Raw genomic sequence first — 15,660 nt, forward strand, 5'->3', positions numbered from 1 at the left:
GAGGGGAAGCCTGCTATTATCTGTCTACACTATGTATGTATGGAGGGGGAAGCCTGCTATTATCTGTCTACACTATGTATGTATGGAGGGGGAAGCCTGCTATTATCTGTCTATACTATGTATGTATGGAGGGGGAAGCCTGCTATTATCTGTCTATACTATGTATGTATGGAGGGGGAAGCCTGCTATTATCTGTCTACACTATGTATGTATGGAGGGGGAAGCCTGCTATTATCTGTCTACACTATGTATGTATGGAGGGGGAAGCCTGCTATTATCTGTCTACACTATGTATGTATGGAGGGGGGAAGCCTGCTATTATCTGTCTACACTATGTATGTATGGAGGGGGAAGCCTGCTATTATCTGTCTACACTATGTATGTATGGAGGGGGAAGCCTGCTATTATCTGTCTATACTATGTATGTATGGAGGGGGAAGCCTGCTATTATCTGTCTATACTATGTATGTATGGAGGGGGAAGCCTGCTATTATCTGTCTACACTATGTATGTATGGAGGGGGAAGCCTGCTATTATCTGTCTACACTATGTATGTATGGAGGGGGAAGCCTGCTATTATCTGTCTACACTATGTATGTATGGAGGGGGAAGCCTGCTATTATCTGTCTACACTATGTATGTATGGAGGGGGAAGCCTGCTATTATCTGTCTATACTATGTATGTATGGAGGGGGAAGCCTGCTATTATCTGTCTACACTATGTATGTATGGAGGGGGAAGCCTGCTATTATCTGTCTACACTATGTATGTGATGTACAACAAGCAGTGCAGCAGTAATGAATGAGGAGGAAAGTGTTTCCATAGGTTTGTGTTGTTATTATTATTAGCGGCTTGGGTCTTTTTTAATATCAAGGAATATTTCACTTCCTCTGTTCATAGGAGTAACAACATGAATTTGTCCATGAGGCAGAAGTAATGTGGTGCGACTCGAGTTTCGCCATCAGCTGGAAGACTGTGTCCCTTTTTGGTCAGTGTCAGTGGAGGAAAGAGAGAGTGGAGGGATGTTGAGAGACGGACCCTCAGTCTGCTGCTCTCTCCCTCTGCTGAGACTGACCCTCAGTCTGCTGCTCTCTCCCTCTGCTGAGACTGACCCTCAGTCTGCTGCTCTATCCCTCTGCTGAGACGGACCCTCAGTCTGCTACTCTCTCCCTCTGCTGAGACGGACCCTCAGTCTGCTGCTCTCTCCCTCTGCTGAGACTGACCCTCAGTCTGCTGCTCTCTCCCTCTGCTGAGACTGACCCTCAGTCTGCTGCTCTATCACTCTGCGAGACTGACCCTCAGGCTGCTGCTCTCTCCCTCTGCTGAGACGGACCCTCAGTCTGCTGCTCTAGAGACTGAGAGGTATAGAGACATACTGTCAAGGTGACAGGTATCCTAGTGGTTTAGAGACTGAGAGGTATAGAGACACACTGTCAAGGTGACAGGTATCCTAGTGGTTTAGAGACTGAGAGGTATAGAGACACACTGTCAAGGTGACAGGTATCCTAGTGGTTTAGAGACTGAGAGGTAAGACAGTTTCATTTCATCGGGTTTCAGAAATAATGTATAGGATATGTTCATAACCCCGTCCACCTATAAGATGTGGGGGGGGATCTGTATGACTAAGAAGAGATACAAAGAACTCTGATTGTAAAACATCTTCTCTTTTTAGTCCTAGATATGTCTATGGTTACTGCTGAATGTAGTACCTCTAACCCTGATCCTAGGCCTAACAGTAATAACCACACTGTAATGTTAGAACACATAAGTGTATTATAAGGCATTATAAAGGTCATTAAAATATTTATAATATGTACTTCATAGAAACTGTTAACCTTTATATATGCTAACAACTCACATTTTGTTAGATGTATTCCATATTAAGGGTCCTAAACTAGGAACTAAAATATTTGTCTCCCTCTAGACGTTGTATGCAGATCTCTCTCTCCCTCCCTGCACCCCTCCTTCCCTTGTTCCCTCCCTCTAACCCCTCCTTCCCTCTAACCCCTCCCTCCCTCTAACCCCAGCCATCTGGCAGAACAAGGAAATCCCTCCCCCTCCCACAGACTCTCTTCTGTGGAAACTAAACTGATCTGAGTCTCTGTGTCGTCTGTCTGTGTGAGAGTGAACAACCATCCAAATGGCTCAGCAGGGAGTTCTGCTGGACCAGGACCAGTTCTGTTGTTCTGTCTGTCTGGATCTACTGAAGGAACCGGTCACCATCCCCTGTGGACACAGTTACTGTAGGAGCTGTATTGAGGACTGCTGGGATAAGGATGTTCTGAAAGGGGTCTATAGCTGTCCTCAGTGCAGAGAGACCTTCACTCCAAGGCCTAATCTGAGGAAAAATAACATGTTGGCTGACATGGTGGAGAAACTGAGGAAGACAGGACTCCAGGCTGCTCCCCTTCCTGCTCTGTGCTGTGCTGGACCTGGAGATGTGGCGTGTGATGTCTGCACTGGGACCAGAAAGCGGAAAGCCCTCATGTCCTGTCTGCCATGTCTGGCCTCTTACTGTGAGACTCACCTCCTATCTCACTATGAATCTCCTGCTTTGAAGAAGCACAAGCTGGTCAAAGCCACCGCACAACTACAGGAGAAGATCTGCTCTCATCATGACAAACTGCTGGAGGTTTACTGTCGTACCGATCAGCAGTGTATCTGTTATCAGTGTGTGATGGATGAACATAAAGGCCATGATACAGTGTCAGCTGCAGCAGAGAGGACTGAGAAACAGGTAAGACCAGAACAACTTGTTGGTGACTGTCTGATAAACAAAGAGTTAAAGATACAGTATCAACTGAGGCTGTTTGAATATGAGACCATTCAAATGAAATGGATCCACAAATATGAACACAAACCTTGAGTATATAGATATGTTAACCCAGATTCTCCAAATGTATCACCATTTTCAAAATTCTGTTAGGTTCTGAACAGACAGAGTTAAAACTCAAACCAAGTTTATTCACCCACTGGGTCATACAGCTGCAAAGACAATGTATGATTACACAAGAACATATATTTATAACCTCATACTAGGCGGTGTCAACTGTTACACATCTAGACAGCCAATACATCTCTGTTGCTAGGCAGGAACTGAATTGGTTCCTTTCACTGGTGTAGTCATGGCCCTGCCTGATGCTAGAACCTTGGTGGGTGTGGAATTGTATGTGTGTGAGATAGGACTGTAGTAGGAGGGTCGTTGGGGTGGGCCTCTCTGGCCCCCCCTCCCAGAGATTTCTTCTCACTTCATCTGTTGAATTGAACTTGAGCTGAATTCCTGGCTCCTCCCTAGTTCTGCAGCTGGCCTGCCTTATCAGAGACTAACTAGACTGTGGAATTCCTAGCTCCTCTCTAGTTCTGCAGCTGGCCTGCCTTATCAGAGACTAACTAGACTGTTGAATTCCTGGCTCCTCTCTAGTTCTGCAGCTGTCCTGCCTTATCAGAGACTAACTAGACTGTTGAATTCCTAGCTCCTCTCTAGTTTTGCAGCTGGCCTGCCTTATCAGAGTCTAACTAGACTGTTGAATTCCTGGCTCCTCCCTAGTTCTGCAGCTGGCCTACCTTATCAGAGACTAGTTGCCCTTTGTCTCCCTCTTTAGGAACATTGATATTCAACAATAACATGTTTGAACAGAATATTTCAGCACTTCCCCTTGTCTCTCTCAGTAACTTTCCATACACCAAGTTCCTATCCACCCTTCATTGACCCCAACATATACATTCCTTATACATGTGTAAGGGCTGTCGTCGGAAGAAGACCAAGGTGCAGCAGAGGATGTGTTCATCATTAGAATTTTAATAGAACAACGTGAACACTATACAAAAAACAAGAAAAATGACAGCCAAAACAGTCCTGTCAGGTGCAAACACTAACAGAAACAATTACCCACCAAAACCCAAAGGAAAAACATGCTCCTTATGTGTGACTCCCAATCAGCAACAACGAGCTTCAGCTGTGCCTGATTGGGAGCCACACATGGCCTAAAACAAAGAAATACAAAAACATAGAAAAAGGAACATAGAACGCCCACCCAATGTAACGCCCTGGCCTAACCAAAATAAAAAACAAAAACCCCTCTCTATGGCCAGGGCGTTACAACATGTAAAGTCATCAATACGTTATAGTTTGGTAACATGAATAAGTATATTTCTAGCTAGAATTCAATCAAGTCAAACACCATTATCGTTAGTTATCAAACATCATTATCATTCGTTATCAAACACCAAATCAACTCCCTGATTTGTGTTCTGCTAAAACTATAATCATTCACATGACAACATAATGATATAATTTCAGACAGACACTTCCTCAATATTTTGATCCCTATCTTCTATGGGCCCTATGTCACATTACTATACTATTGATCTACTGGACTAATAAAGCTTGATATCTCATTGAAGAGTGATTCTCCACAGAGGCAGCTGGAGATGAGTCAGCAGAAGGTCCAGCAGAGATTCCAGGAGAGAGAGAAGGAGCTGAAGGAGCTCCAACAGGCTGTGAAGTCTCTCAAGGTGAGTATTGTTGACCAGAGGAGACACACCATTTCACTTCTCTCCTCCATTCAGAGAGAGGGAGAGAGGGGCCCCTATCCAATCCCACTGACCTCACTGTTGGGAACAGGCTGTCTGGACTCCTTTCAGAGAATTGACTGCTTAATGTAACCAACGGGATATGAACCCAGGTCTACTGTGGGATAAACCAACATCTTGACCATTACACCAAGAGAACATTCCTTATTGGGCCGACACTGATTTAGAAGTCGCAGGCTGGGCTACCTCATCACATAACCATGAGTAACCATGACTGACTCATGTCCCCTATACATTAACATGGAGCCTCTCTCTCTAAATTCAATTCAAAGATCTTTATTGGCATGGGAAACATATCTTTACTATGCCAAAGCAAGTGAAGTAGATAATAACCTGTTGGGGATAGGGGGCAGTATTTGCACGGCCGGATGAAAAACTTACCCGATTTAATCTGGTTACTACTCCTGCCCAGTAACTAGAATATACATATACTTAGAATTATAGATAATATTCCAACCGGGCGACGTTGTATTCGTTCAAAGAGAGAAAGAAAAACATGGAGTCCTCTCGTGCACGTGCGCTCCAGTGTCATTGTTCCCTGCCTGACCGCTCACAAAAACTCCTGCTGTTTATTCGCCCAGAGACTGCAGAGCTCTCATTCCACTTTCTGGCGCCTTCTGAGAGCCATTGGAAGCCTTAGAAAATATCACGTTAGAGCAGAGATGCTGTATTTTTGATAGAGATGCCCTAGAACGACAACAAATTGTCAGACAGGGTTTTGGCCTGCCATATAAGTTCTGTTATACTCACAGACACCATTCAAACAGTTTTAGAAACTTTAGAGTGTTTTCTATCCAAATCTACTAATTATATGCATATTCTCGTTTCTGGGTAAGAGTAGTAACCAGTTTAAATCACATACTTTTTTTATCCGGACGTGAAAATACTGCCCCCTAGCCCCAACAGGTTTTAATGTTCCACTGGGTAGAGGTGAGGACAAATGTAAGATCAGAGACATTTTGATAGATGTGTGGCAGAAGAGATGGGACTCTGAGCACAAGGGGCGGCATTTATATGTCCTCTAAAGGTCGGTGGACCAAGGTTCAAAGGTCAAATTAGGAAGGAACAGGTGGTGTTTACTTGATTGTGTTTAGGACATTGTATATTGAACTGGTCCTTACATCTGGTTGGCAGCATGTGAATGGTTTGTGTCTGGAGGGTATTGTCAATGAAACGGTGGAGCATGTGTTGTTATATTGTTGTAAGGAGGTTGAAGAGAGGGAAAGATTGAAGTGTAGGGTCATTGAGGTTGGACAGGGTTGGGGGGGTTGTGGCTCTCGGCTGGGTGTCTCTTTGCGTAGTGTTTGTTTCTTAACTAAATTAAACAGGGGAGGGTGGTATACAGGGTTTGTTTAACCTCTTGGGGCTAGGTGGGACGCTAGCGTGCCACCTGTGGTGCACTCCATCAACAGCAGGTGCATTTCAAGAGCGGCAAATTTGAATCCAAATAAATGTCAAAATTCAAATTTTTCAAAAATACAACTATGTTACACCATTTGAAAGATAAACATCTCCTTAATCTAACCACGTTTTACGATTTCAAAAAGGTTTTACGGCGAAAGCATAAATTTAGAGTATGTTAGGACAGTACATTTACAAGAGTTGTGTGTAATGTTTTGTCAAGTCAAAGACAGGGTCACCAAAACCATAAAACCAGCTAAAATGATACACTAACCTTTTACAATCTCCATCAGATGACACTCCTAGGACATTATGTTAGACAATGCATGCATTTTTAGTTCTATCAAGTTCATATTTATATACAAAAACAGCGTTTTACTATGGCATTGATGTTGAGGAAATCGTTTCCCTCCAATAACCGGCAGTCAAGTCAGCGTCACAAATTAAATAATTAAAATTAGAAAACATTGGTAAAATATTATATTGTCATTTAAAGAATTATAGATTTACATCTTTTGAACGCAATCAACTTGCCAGATTTAAAAATAACCTTACTGGGAAATCACACTTTGCAATAATCTGAGCACTGTGCCCAGAAAAATACGCGTTGCGATACAGACTAGACGTCATGTTGGGGAGATCTAAAATCGAAAATACTATGTAAATAATCCATTACCTTTGATTCTCTTCATCAGATGTCACTTCCAGGTATCACAGGTCCATAACGAATGTAGTTTTGTTCAAAAAAGCTCATCATTTATGTCCAAAAATCTCCGTCTCGTTAGCACATGATGTAAGCCAGCCGGACTTCTCGTCATGAACGAGGGGAAAAAATATATTTCCGTTCGTTCAAACATGTCAAACGTTGTATAGCATAAATCATTAGGGCCTTTTTAACCAGAACATGAATAATATTCAAGGTGGACGAATGCATAGCCTTTTATAACGTATTGGAACGAGGGTACCCAACATGAAGTAGCGCGCCAGGTGTCTAATGGGACATCACCGTTCCATGGCTCTTGTTCGGTCAGATCTCCCTCCAGAAGACTCAAAACACTTTGTAAAGGCTGGTGACATCTAGTGGAAGCAATAGGAAGTGCCAAAATATTCCTAAACCCCTGTGTTTTTCAATGGGATAGGTTTAAAGTCAATACAACACATCAGGTATCCACTTCCTGTCAGAAAATGTCTCAGGGTTTTGCCTGCCAAATGAGTTCTGTTATACTCACAGACACCATTCAAACAGTTTTGGAAACTTTAGAGTGTTTTCTATCCATATATAATAAGTATATGCATATTCTAGTTACTGGGTAGGATTAGTAACCAGATTAAATCGGGTACATTTTTTTTATCCAGACGTGCAAATGCTGCCCCCTAGACCCAACAGGTTAAGGCAGATAAGCGCGACCAGCCAGCAGCGGGTGCTAGGACTAGGCTGGACACTACATTTTTAATCACATTTACTGATAAAACTAGTTCATTGCATCCGCCAAGGAGCCCAGTTATATAATATTACCATATGTCCCAGCTGTTTGCCGTAGTTTTGAAGTAAACGTGAAAAAGTGGGGCTTATTTTAGGTCATGTTTCACCCTGCCAGCTCCTATTAGTTGTATTGTAAAACAGGTCTTATTATAGGTCATGTTTCACCCTGCCAGCTCCTATTAGTTGTATTGAAAAAACAGGTCTTATTTTAGGTCATGTTTCACCCTGCCAACTCCTATTAGTTGCATTGAAAAAACAGGTCTTATTTTAGGTCATGTTTCACTGAGTTGTAAACCAAATGGATAGGTGGAGCTCATTGATTTGTAGCTCTAATGCAGTTGCTACCTCAGATTATGAGCCTATCAAGTGTGGTGAATGAGGTATGTAGTACCCACAGAAGACCACAGGGAGGAGCAAGAGAGATATAAACCCATACAGTTTTTCTCTTTAAATACCCTGAACCTAACAATCAATCAAATGTATTTATGAAGCCCTTTTTACATCAGCAGATGTCACAAAGTGCTGTACAGAAACTCTAACCCTACGTATAACCTATTTTAGCCTGAACCCTAATTCTAGGGTAGGGTAGCCTACAACTATTTTAGTAATAATATTATGTTAGTAAATACCATTTTACTACTAAATAACATTTGTTATTTTTTAAATAAAACCTATGTAAGCATTTGCTTTTTATTAGTTATTTTATTATATTTATTATTGCAAGGCAGAACACTTGATAAACAAGACTCATTTGTTTTATATGTTAAATGTGGTTTGAACTGGGTGACATAGTAACCTCCATGTGAAAGTCCAGCAATTGGCGTGGGATAGGTGGGGCAGGTTTGAGACTGATCTCTCTAATTAAATACACTTTATTTCTCAGCTGCCTCACCAATGTCTTTAAGTGAATTAATAACTTTTAATTGGTAAATATTTCCAATAGATGGCAGCATAAGACCACGAAGCATCAGTTATAGGCTACAAGCAGCAATATGATTAACATAAAATAGCATGCAACCAAAGACTATATGTCCCATGATTTTCTAAAATGGTCACTACCTACTGTCTCTCTGTCTCTCTCTGTCTCTCTCTCTGTCTCTCTCTCTGTTGTTTGCTTCTCTGTCTCTCTCTCTGTCTCTCTCTCTGTCTCTCTCTCTGTCTCTCTGTCTCTCTCTCTGTCTCTCTGTCTCTCTCTGTCTCTGTCTCTGTTTCTCTCTCTGTCTCTCTCTCTGTCTCTCTCTCTGTCTCTCTCTCTGTCTCTCTGTCTCTCTCTTTGTCTCTCTCTCTCTCTCTCTCTCTCTCTCTCTTAACAGCGCTCTGCACTGGCAGCAGTGAAGGACAGTGATAAGATCTTTACTGAGCTGATCCGCTCCATTGAGAGAAGGCGCTCTGAGGTGAAGGAGCTGATTTTAGCCCAAGAGAAGGCTCAAGTGAGTCAAGCTGAAGGACTCCTGGAGCAACTGAAGCAGGAGATAGCTGAGCTGAGGAAGAGAAGCACTGAGCTGGAGCAGCTCTCACACACAGAGGATCACATCCATTTCCTCCAGGTAACTACACTGCCTTGTTACATGTGTTATGAAATTAACTTAACCTGTCTGGGCTAGGGGGCAGTATTTTCACGGCCGGATAAAAAACGTACCCGATTTAATATGGTTACTGCTCCTGCCCAGAAAAGCAGAAAGCCCTCATGTCCTGTCTGGCATGTCTGGCCTCTTACTGTGAGACTCACCTACCATCTCACTATGAATCTCTTGCTTTGAAGAAGCACAAGCTGGTCAAAGCCACCGCACAACTACAGGAGAAGATCTGCTCTCATCATAACAAACTGCTGGAGGTTTACTGTCGTACCGATCAGCAGTGTATCTGTATGCTGTGTACAATGGATGAACATAAAGGCCATGATACAGTGTCAGCTGCAGCAGAGAGGAATGAGAAACAGGTAAGACCAGAACAAGGTGTTGGTGACTGTCTGATAAACTAAGAATTATCCTGTCTGGGATAGGGGGCAGTATTTTCACGGCCGGATAAAAAACGTACCCGATATAATCTGGTTACTACTCCTGCCCAGAAACTAGAATATGCATATAATTAGTAGATTTGGACAGAAAACACTCTAAAGTTTCTAAAACTGTTTGAATGGTGTCTGTGAGTAAAACAGAACTCATATGGCAGGCCAAAACCTGAGAAGATTCCATACAGGAAGTGCCCTGTCTGACAATTTGTTGTCGTTCTGTTGCATCTCTATCGAAAATACAGCATCTGTGCTGTAACGTGACATTTTCTAAGGCTTCCATTGGCTCTCTAAAGCCGCCAGAAAGTGGAATGGGGTGTCTGCTGTCTCTGGGCAAAGAACAGCAGCAGAGTTTGTGAGTGGTCAGCCTGGGGACAGTGAGACTGGAGATGCGCGTTCACGAGACTACTACTGCCAATGTAAAAAGCTTGTTTTTGATAAAAATATGAACTTGATTGAACAAAACATACATGTATGGTATAACATAATGTCCTAGGGTTCATTATGGTTGGTGCTGCAAAGGTAGGTGCTGCATTTAGCTGTGTTTTTTTTTGTTGTGACATATATGGTTGCTTTGAAAATGGCTGTGTGATTATTTCTGGCTGCGTACTCTCCTGACATAATCTAATGTTTTGCTTTCGCTGTAAAGCCTTTTTGAAATCGGACAATGTGGTTAGATTAACGAGTGTCTTGTCTTTCAAATGGTGTAAAATAGTCATATGTTTGAGAAATTGAAATTATTGATTTTTTGAGGTATTTGTATTTCGTGACACACGCTACGACTGGCTGTTGAATAGAGTTCGACGATGACGTCCGACTAGCCCAGACAGGTTAATGTGAAACTATTCATCTCAATCATAAAGTTGTCCTGTCTGTCTCTCTGTCCGTCCCTCTCTACGTCTCTGTCCATCCCTCTCCCTCTCTCTGTCCGTCCCTCTCCCTCTCCCTGTCCGTCCATCTCTCTCTCTCTCTATCTGTCTGTCCGTCCCTCTCTCTCTCTCTCTCTCTCTCTCTCTCTCTCTCTTTCTGTCGTCCGTCCCTCTCTCTCTCTGTCCGTCCTTCTCTCTCTCTCTGTCCATCCCTCTCTCTCTCTTTGTCCGTCCCTCTCTCTCTCTCTGTCCGTCCCTCTCTCTCTCTCTCTCTGTCCGTCCGTCCCTCCCTCTCTCTCTGTCCGTCCCTCTCCCTCTCTCTGTCCGTCCCTCTCCCTCTCTCTGTCCGTCCCTCTCCCTCTCTCTGTCCGTCCTTCTCTCTCTCTCTCTCTGTCCGTCTCTCTCTCTGTCTGTCTCTCTCCCTGTCCGTCCCTCTCTCTCTCTGTCCGTCCCTCTCTCTCTCTGTCCGTCCCTCTCTCTCTCTGTCTGTCCCTGTCTCTCTCTGTCTGTCCCTGTCTCTCTCTGTCCGTCCCTGTCTCTTTCTGTCCGTCCCTCTCTCTCTGTCCGTCCCTCTCTCTCGCTCTCTCTCTGTCCGTCCCTCTCTCTCTCTTTGTCCGTCCCTCTCTCTCTCTCTGTCCGTCCCTCTCTCTCTCTCTGTCCGTCCGTCCCTCCCTCTCTGTCTGTCCGTCCCTCCCTCTCTCTCTGTCCGTCCCTCTCCCTCTCTCTGTCCGTCCCTCTCCCTCTCTCTGTCCGTCCCTCTCCCTCTCTCTGTCCGTCCCTCTCCCTCTCTCTGTCCGTCCCTCTCTCTCTCTGTCCATCTCTCTCTCTGTCCATCTCTCTCTCTGTCCGTCTCTCTCTCTGTTCATCCCTCTCTCTGTCCGTCCCTCTCTCTCTCTGTCCGTCCCTCTCTCTCTCTGTCTGTCCCTGTCTCTCTCTGTCCGTCCCTGTCTCTCTCTGTCCATCCCTGTCTCTCTCTGTCCGTCCCTCTCTCTCTGTCCGTCCCTCTCTCTCGCTCTCTCTCTGTCCGACCCTCTCTCTCTCTGTCCGCTCTCTCTCTCTCTCTCTCTCTCTCTCTCTCTCTCTGTCCATCCCTCTCTCTCTCTCTGTCTCTCTGTCCGTCCCTCTCTCTCTCTCTCTGTCCGTCCCTCTCCCTCTCTCTGTCCGTCCCTCTCCCTCTCTCTGTCCGTCCCTCTCCCTCTCTCTGTCCGTCCCTCTCCCTCTCTCTGTCCGTCCCTCTCCCTCTCTCTGTCCGTCCCTCTCACTCTCTAAGTCCGTCCCTCTCCCTCTCTCTGTCCGTCCTTCTCTCTCTCTCTCTCTCTGTCCGTCCCGCTCTCTCTCTGTCCGTCCCTCTCTCTCTCTATCCGTCCAACTCTCTCTCTGTCCGTCCCTTTCTCTCTGTCCGCCCCCCCTCTCTCTCTCTCTCTCTCTCTCTCTCTCTCTCTCTCTCTCTCTCTCTCTCTGTCCGTCCCTCTCTCTCTCTGTCCGTCACCCTCTCTCTCTGTCCGTCCTTCTCTCTCTCTCTGTCCGTCCCTCTCTCTCTCCCTCTCTCTCTGTCCGTCCCTCTCCCTCTCTCTGTCCGTCCCTCTCCCTCTCTCTGTCCGTCCCTCTCCCTCTCTCTGTCCGTCCGTCTCTCTCTCTCTCTCTGTCCGTCTCTCTCTCTGTCTGTCTCTCTCCCTGTCCGTCCCTCTCTCTCTCTGTCCGTCCCTCTCTCTCTCTGTCCGTCCCTCTCTCTCTCTGTCCGTCCCTCTCTCTCTCTGTCTGTCCCTGTCTCTCTCTGTCTGTCCCTGTCTCTCTCTGTCCGTCCCTGTCTCTTTCTGTCCGTCCCTCTCTCTCTGTCCGTCCCTCTCTCTCGCTCTCTCTCTGTCCGTCCCTCTCTCTCTCTTTGTCCGTCCCTCTCTCTCTCTCTGTCCGTCCCTCTCTCTCTCTCTGTCCGTCCGTCCCTCCCTCTCTCTCTGTCCGTCCCTCCCTCTCTCTCTGTCCGTCCCTCTCCCTCTCTCTGTCCGTCCCTCTCCCTCTCTCTGTCCGTCCCTCTCCCTCTCTCTGTCCGTCCCTCTCCCTCTCTCTGTCCGTCCCTCTCCCTCTCTCTGTCCGTCCCTCTCTCTCTCTGTCCATCTCTCTCTCTGTCCATCTCTCTCTCTGTCCGTCTCTCTCTCTGTTCATCCCTCTCTCTGTCCGTCCCTCTCTCTCTCTGTCCGTCCCTCTCTCTCTCTGTCTGTCCCTGTCTCTCTCTGTCCGTCCCTGTCTCTCTCTGTCCATCCCTGTCTCTCTCTGTCCGTCCCTCTCTCTCTGTCCGTCCCTCTCTCTCGCTCTCTCTCTGTCCGACCCTCTCTCTCTCTGTCCGTCTCTCTCTCTCTCTCTCTCTCTCTCTCTCTCTCTGTCCATCCCTCTCTCTCTCTCTGTCTCTCTGTCCGTCCCTCTCTCTCTCTCTCTGTCCGTCCCTCTCCCTCTCTCTGTCCGTCCCTCTCCCTCTCTCTGTCCGTCCCTCTCCCTCTCTCTGTCCGTCCCTCTCCCTCTCTCTGTCCGTCCCTCTCCCTCTCTCTGTCCGTCCCTCTCCCTCTCTAAGTCCGTCCCTCTCCCTCTCTCTGTCCGTCCTTCTCTCTCTCTCTCTCTCTGTCCGTCCCGCTCTCTCTCTGTCCGTCCCTCTCTCTCTCTATCCGGTCCAACTCTCTCTCTGTCCGTCCCTTTCTCTCTGTCCGCCCCCCCTTCTCTCTCTCTCTCTCTCTCTCTCTCTCTCTCTCTCTCTCTCTCTCTCTCTCTCTCTCTCTCTCTCTCTCTCTCTCTGTCCGTCCCTCTCTCTCTCTGTCCGTCCCCCTCTCTCTCTGTCCGTCCTTCTCTCTCTCTCTGTCCGTCCCTCTCTCTCTCTCTCTCTCTCTGTCCCTCTCTCTCTCTCTCTCTCTCTCTCTCTCTCTCTGTCCCTCTCTCTCTCTCTCTCTATCTCTCTCTCTCTCTCTCTCTCTCTCTCTCTCTGTCCGTCCCTCTCTCTCTCTCTCTCTCTATCTCTCTCTCTCTCTCTCTCTCTCTGTCCGTCCTTCTCTCTCTATGTCCGTCCCTCACTCTCTCTCTCTCTCTCTGTCTGTTTTTATCTCTGTCCCTCTCTCCCCCTCTCTCTCTGTCCCCCTCTCTCTCTTTCTGTCACTGCCTCGCTCTCGCTCGCTCTATCCCTCACTCTCTCTCTCTCTGTACCTCTCGCTCTCTGTCCCTCGCTCTCTGTCCCTCACTCTCTGTCCCTTGTTCTCTGTCCCTCGTTCTCTGTCCCTCGCTCTCTGTGTCCCTCTTTGTCTCTCTTTGTCCCTCTCTCTATTTGTCCCTCTTTGTGCCTTTCTCTCTTTGTCCCTCTCTCTATTTGTCCCTCTCTCTATTTGTCCCTCTCTCTGTATCTCTGTCCCTCTCTCTCTCTCTCTCTCTCTCTCTCTCCAGAGTTATCAGTCACTCTCCAGTATCAGTGTATCTTCAGACTTACCCAGCATCGTTGTCCGTCCTCTTCAGTACTTTGGAGATGTGAGTAAGACTGTGTCTGAACTGAAAGAGAAACTAGAAGACTTCCTTAAAGGAGAATGGACCAAGATCTCCAGTACAGGTGTGTTGAAAACAATAAGAACATCAACTTTAGACCATTGAAAGTTCCCTACTAGTCATATACATGTGGAATATGGTATGATGATAACATTCCCACTCTCTGTCAATGTGTTTGTGTGTCTGTAGTGAATATAGTGGATGTCGTACTGCCTCCAGAGCCCAAGACCAGAGAACAGTTTTTACAATGTGAGTCTCTTTATTGTGAAGTAACTAACAGTCTATTTTTACTGACACTCCTAACAATCCCTCTAGAAATATATAGCAATAGTAGATCTAATCAAAGACCGGGTATCTCTCTGACTCCTCATATTTCTCTGATTTGATCTCTGCTGTGCTCTAATCAAAGACAGGGTAGATACAGTATCTGACTTAACTTATTGTTCTGACTCCCCTCATTGGTCTCTGCTCTTCTCTTCTCCCAGATTCCTGTCAGCTCACACTGGACCCAAACACAGCACACACACGCCTCTCTCTGTCTAAAAGGAACAGAAAGGTGACCACTACACGCAAAGCCCAACCATATCCTGACCATCCAGACAGATTTACCAACTACTGTCAGGTTCTGTGTAGAGAGGGTCTGTCTGGATGCTGTTACTGGGAGGTGGAGTTGAGAGGTGATGTTGATACAGCAGTCTCATATAAAGACATCAGCAGAACAGGGTCAGATGGTGGATTTGGACACAATAACAAGTCCTGGAGTTTACTATGCTGTAGTGGTGGTTATTGGTTCAGACACAATAATGTTGAGACTAAAGTATCAGGCCCTCAGTCCTCCAGAGTAGGAGTGTACCTGGATCACAAGGCAGGTACTCTGTCCTTCTACAGTGTCTCTGACACAATGACCCTCCTCCACAGAGTCCAGACCACATTCACTCAGCCCCTCTATCCTGGGTTTAGTCTTACTGGTACTGCTAAGCTGGTAAAACTGTAGTAGGGTCCACATAGATACTAGTCATGCTGGTGTAGTCTATAGCTGAGCTGGTTAAACTGTAGTAGGGTCCACATAGATACTAGTCATGCTGGTGAAGTGTATAGCTGAGCTGGTTAAACTGTAGTTGGGTCCACATAGATACTAGTCATGCTGGTGTAGTCTATAGCTGAGCTGGTTAAACTGTAGTAGGGTCCACATAGATACTAGTCATGCTGGTGTAGTCTATAGCTGAGCTGGTTAAACTGTAGTAGGGTACACATAGATACTAGTCATGCTGGTGTAGTCTATAGCTGAGCTGGTTAAACTGTAGTAGGGTCCACATAGATACTAGTCATGCTGGTGTAGTCTATAGCTGAGCTGGTTAAACTGTAGTAGGGTCCACATAGATACTAGTCATGCTGGTGTAGTCTATAGCTGAGCTGGTTAAACTGTAGTAGGGTCCACATAGATACTAGTCATGCTGGTGTAGTCTATAGCTGAGCTGGTTAAACTGTAGTAGGGTCCACATAGATAATAGTCATGCTGGTGTAGTCTATAGCTGAGCTGGTTAAACTGTAGTAGGGTCCACATAGATACTAGTCATGCTGGTGTAGTCTATAGCTGAGCTGGTTAAACTGTAGTAGGGTCCACATAGATACTAGTCATGCTGGTGTAGTCTATAGCTGAGCTGGTTAAACTGTAGTAGGGTCCACATAGATACTAGTCATGCTGGTGTAGTCCATAGCTGAGCTGGTTAAACTGTAGTAGGGTCCACATAGATACTAGTCATGCTGGTGGTGATGGTCCCCAGATGTGA

General features: G+C 45.9%; 1 protein-coding gene across 1 annotated transcript; it reads left to right on the forward strand.

Annotated features, from left to right (window-relative positions):
• Nucleotides 1–1,584: 1,584 nt before the first annotated feature.
• On the forward strand, nucleotides 1,585–14,950 carry LOC123732512 (tripartite motif-containing protein 16). Its single transcript, XM_045711721.1, has 6 exons — nucleotides 1,585–2,737; nucleotides 4,420–4,515; nucleotides 8,791–9,024; nucleotides 13,775–13,934; nucleotides 14,060–14,119; nucleotides 14,356–14,950. The coding sequence occupies exons 1-6, from the start codon at nucleotides 2,141–2,143 to the stop codon at nucleotides 14,862–14,864; spliced, it is 1,656 nt and encodes a 551-aa protein (XP_045567677.1). The 5' UTR covers nucleotides 1,585–2,140; the 3' UTR covers nucleotides 14,865–14,950.
• Nucleotides 14,951–15,660: the final 710 nt, after the last annotated feature.

This window comes from Salmo salar, unplaced genomic scaffold (genome assembly GCF_905237065.1).
Source record: "Salmo salar unplaced genomic scaffold, Ssal_v3.1, whole genome shotgun sequence".
Classification (NCBI taxonomy): domain Eukaryota; kingdom Metazoa; phylum Chordata; class Actinopteri; order Salmoniformes; family Salmonidae; genus Salmo; species Salmo salar.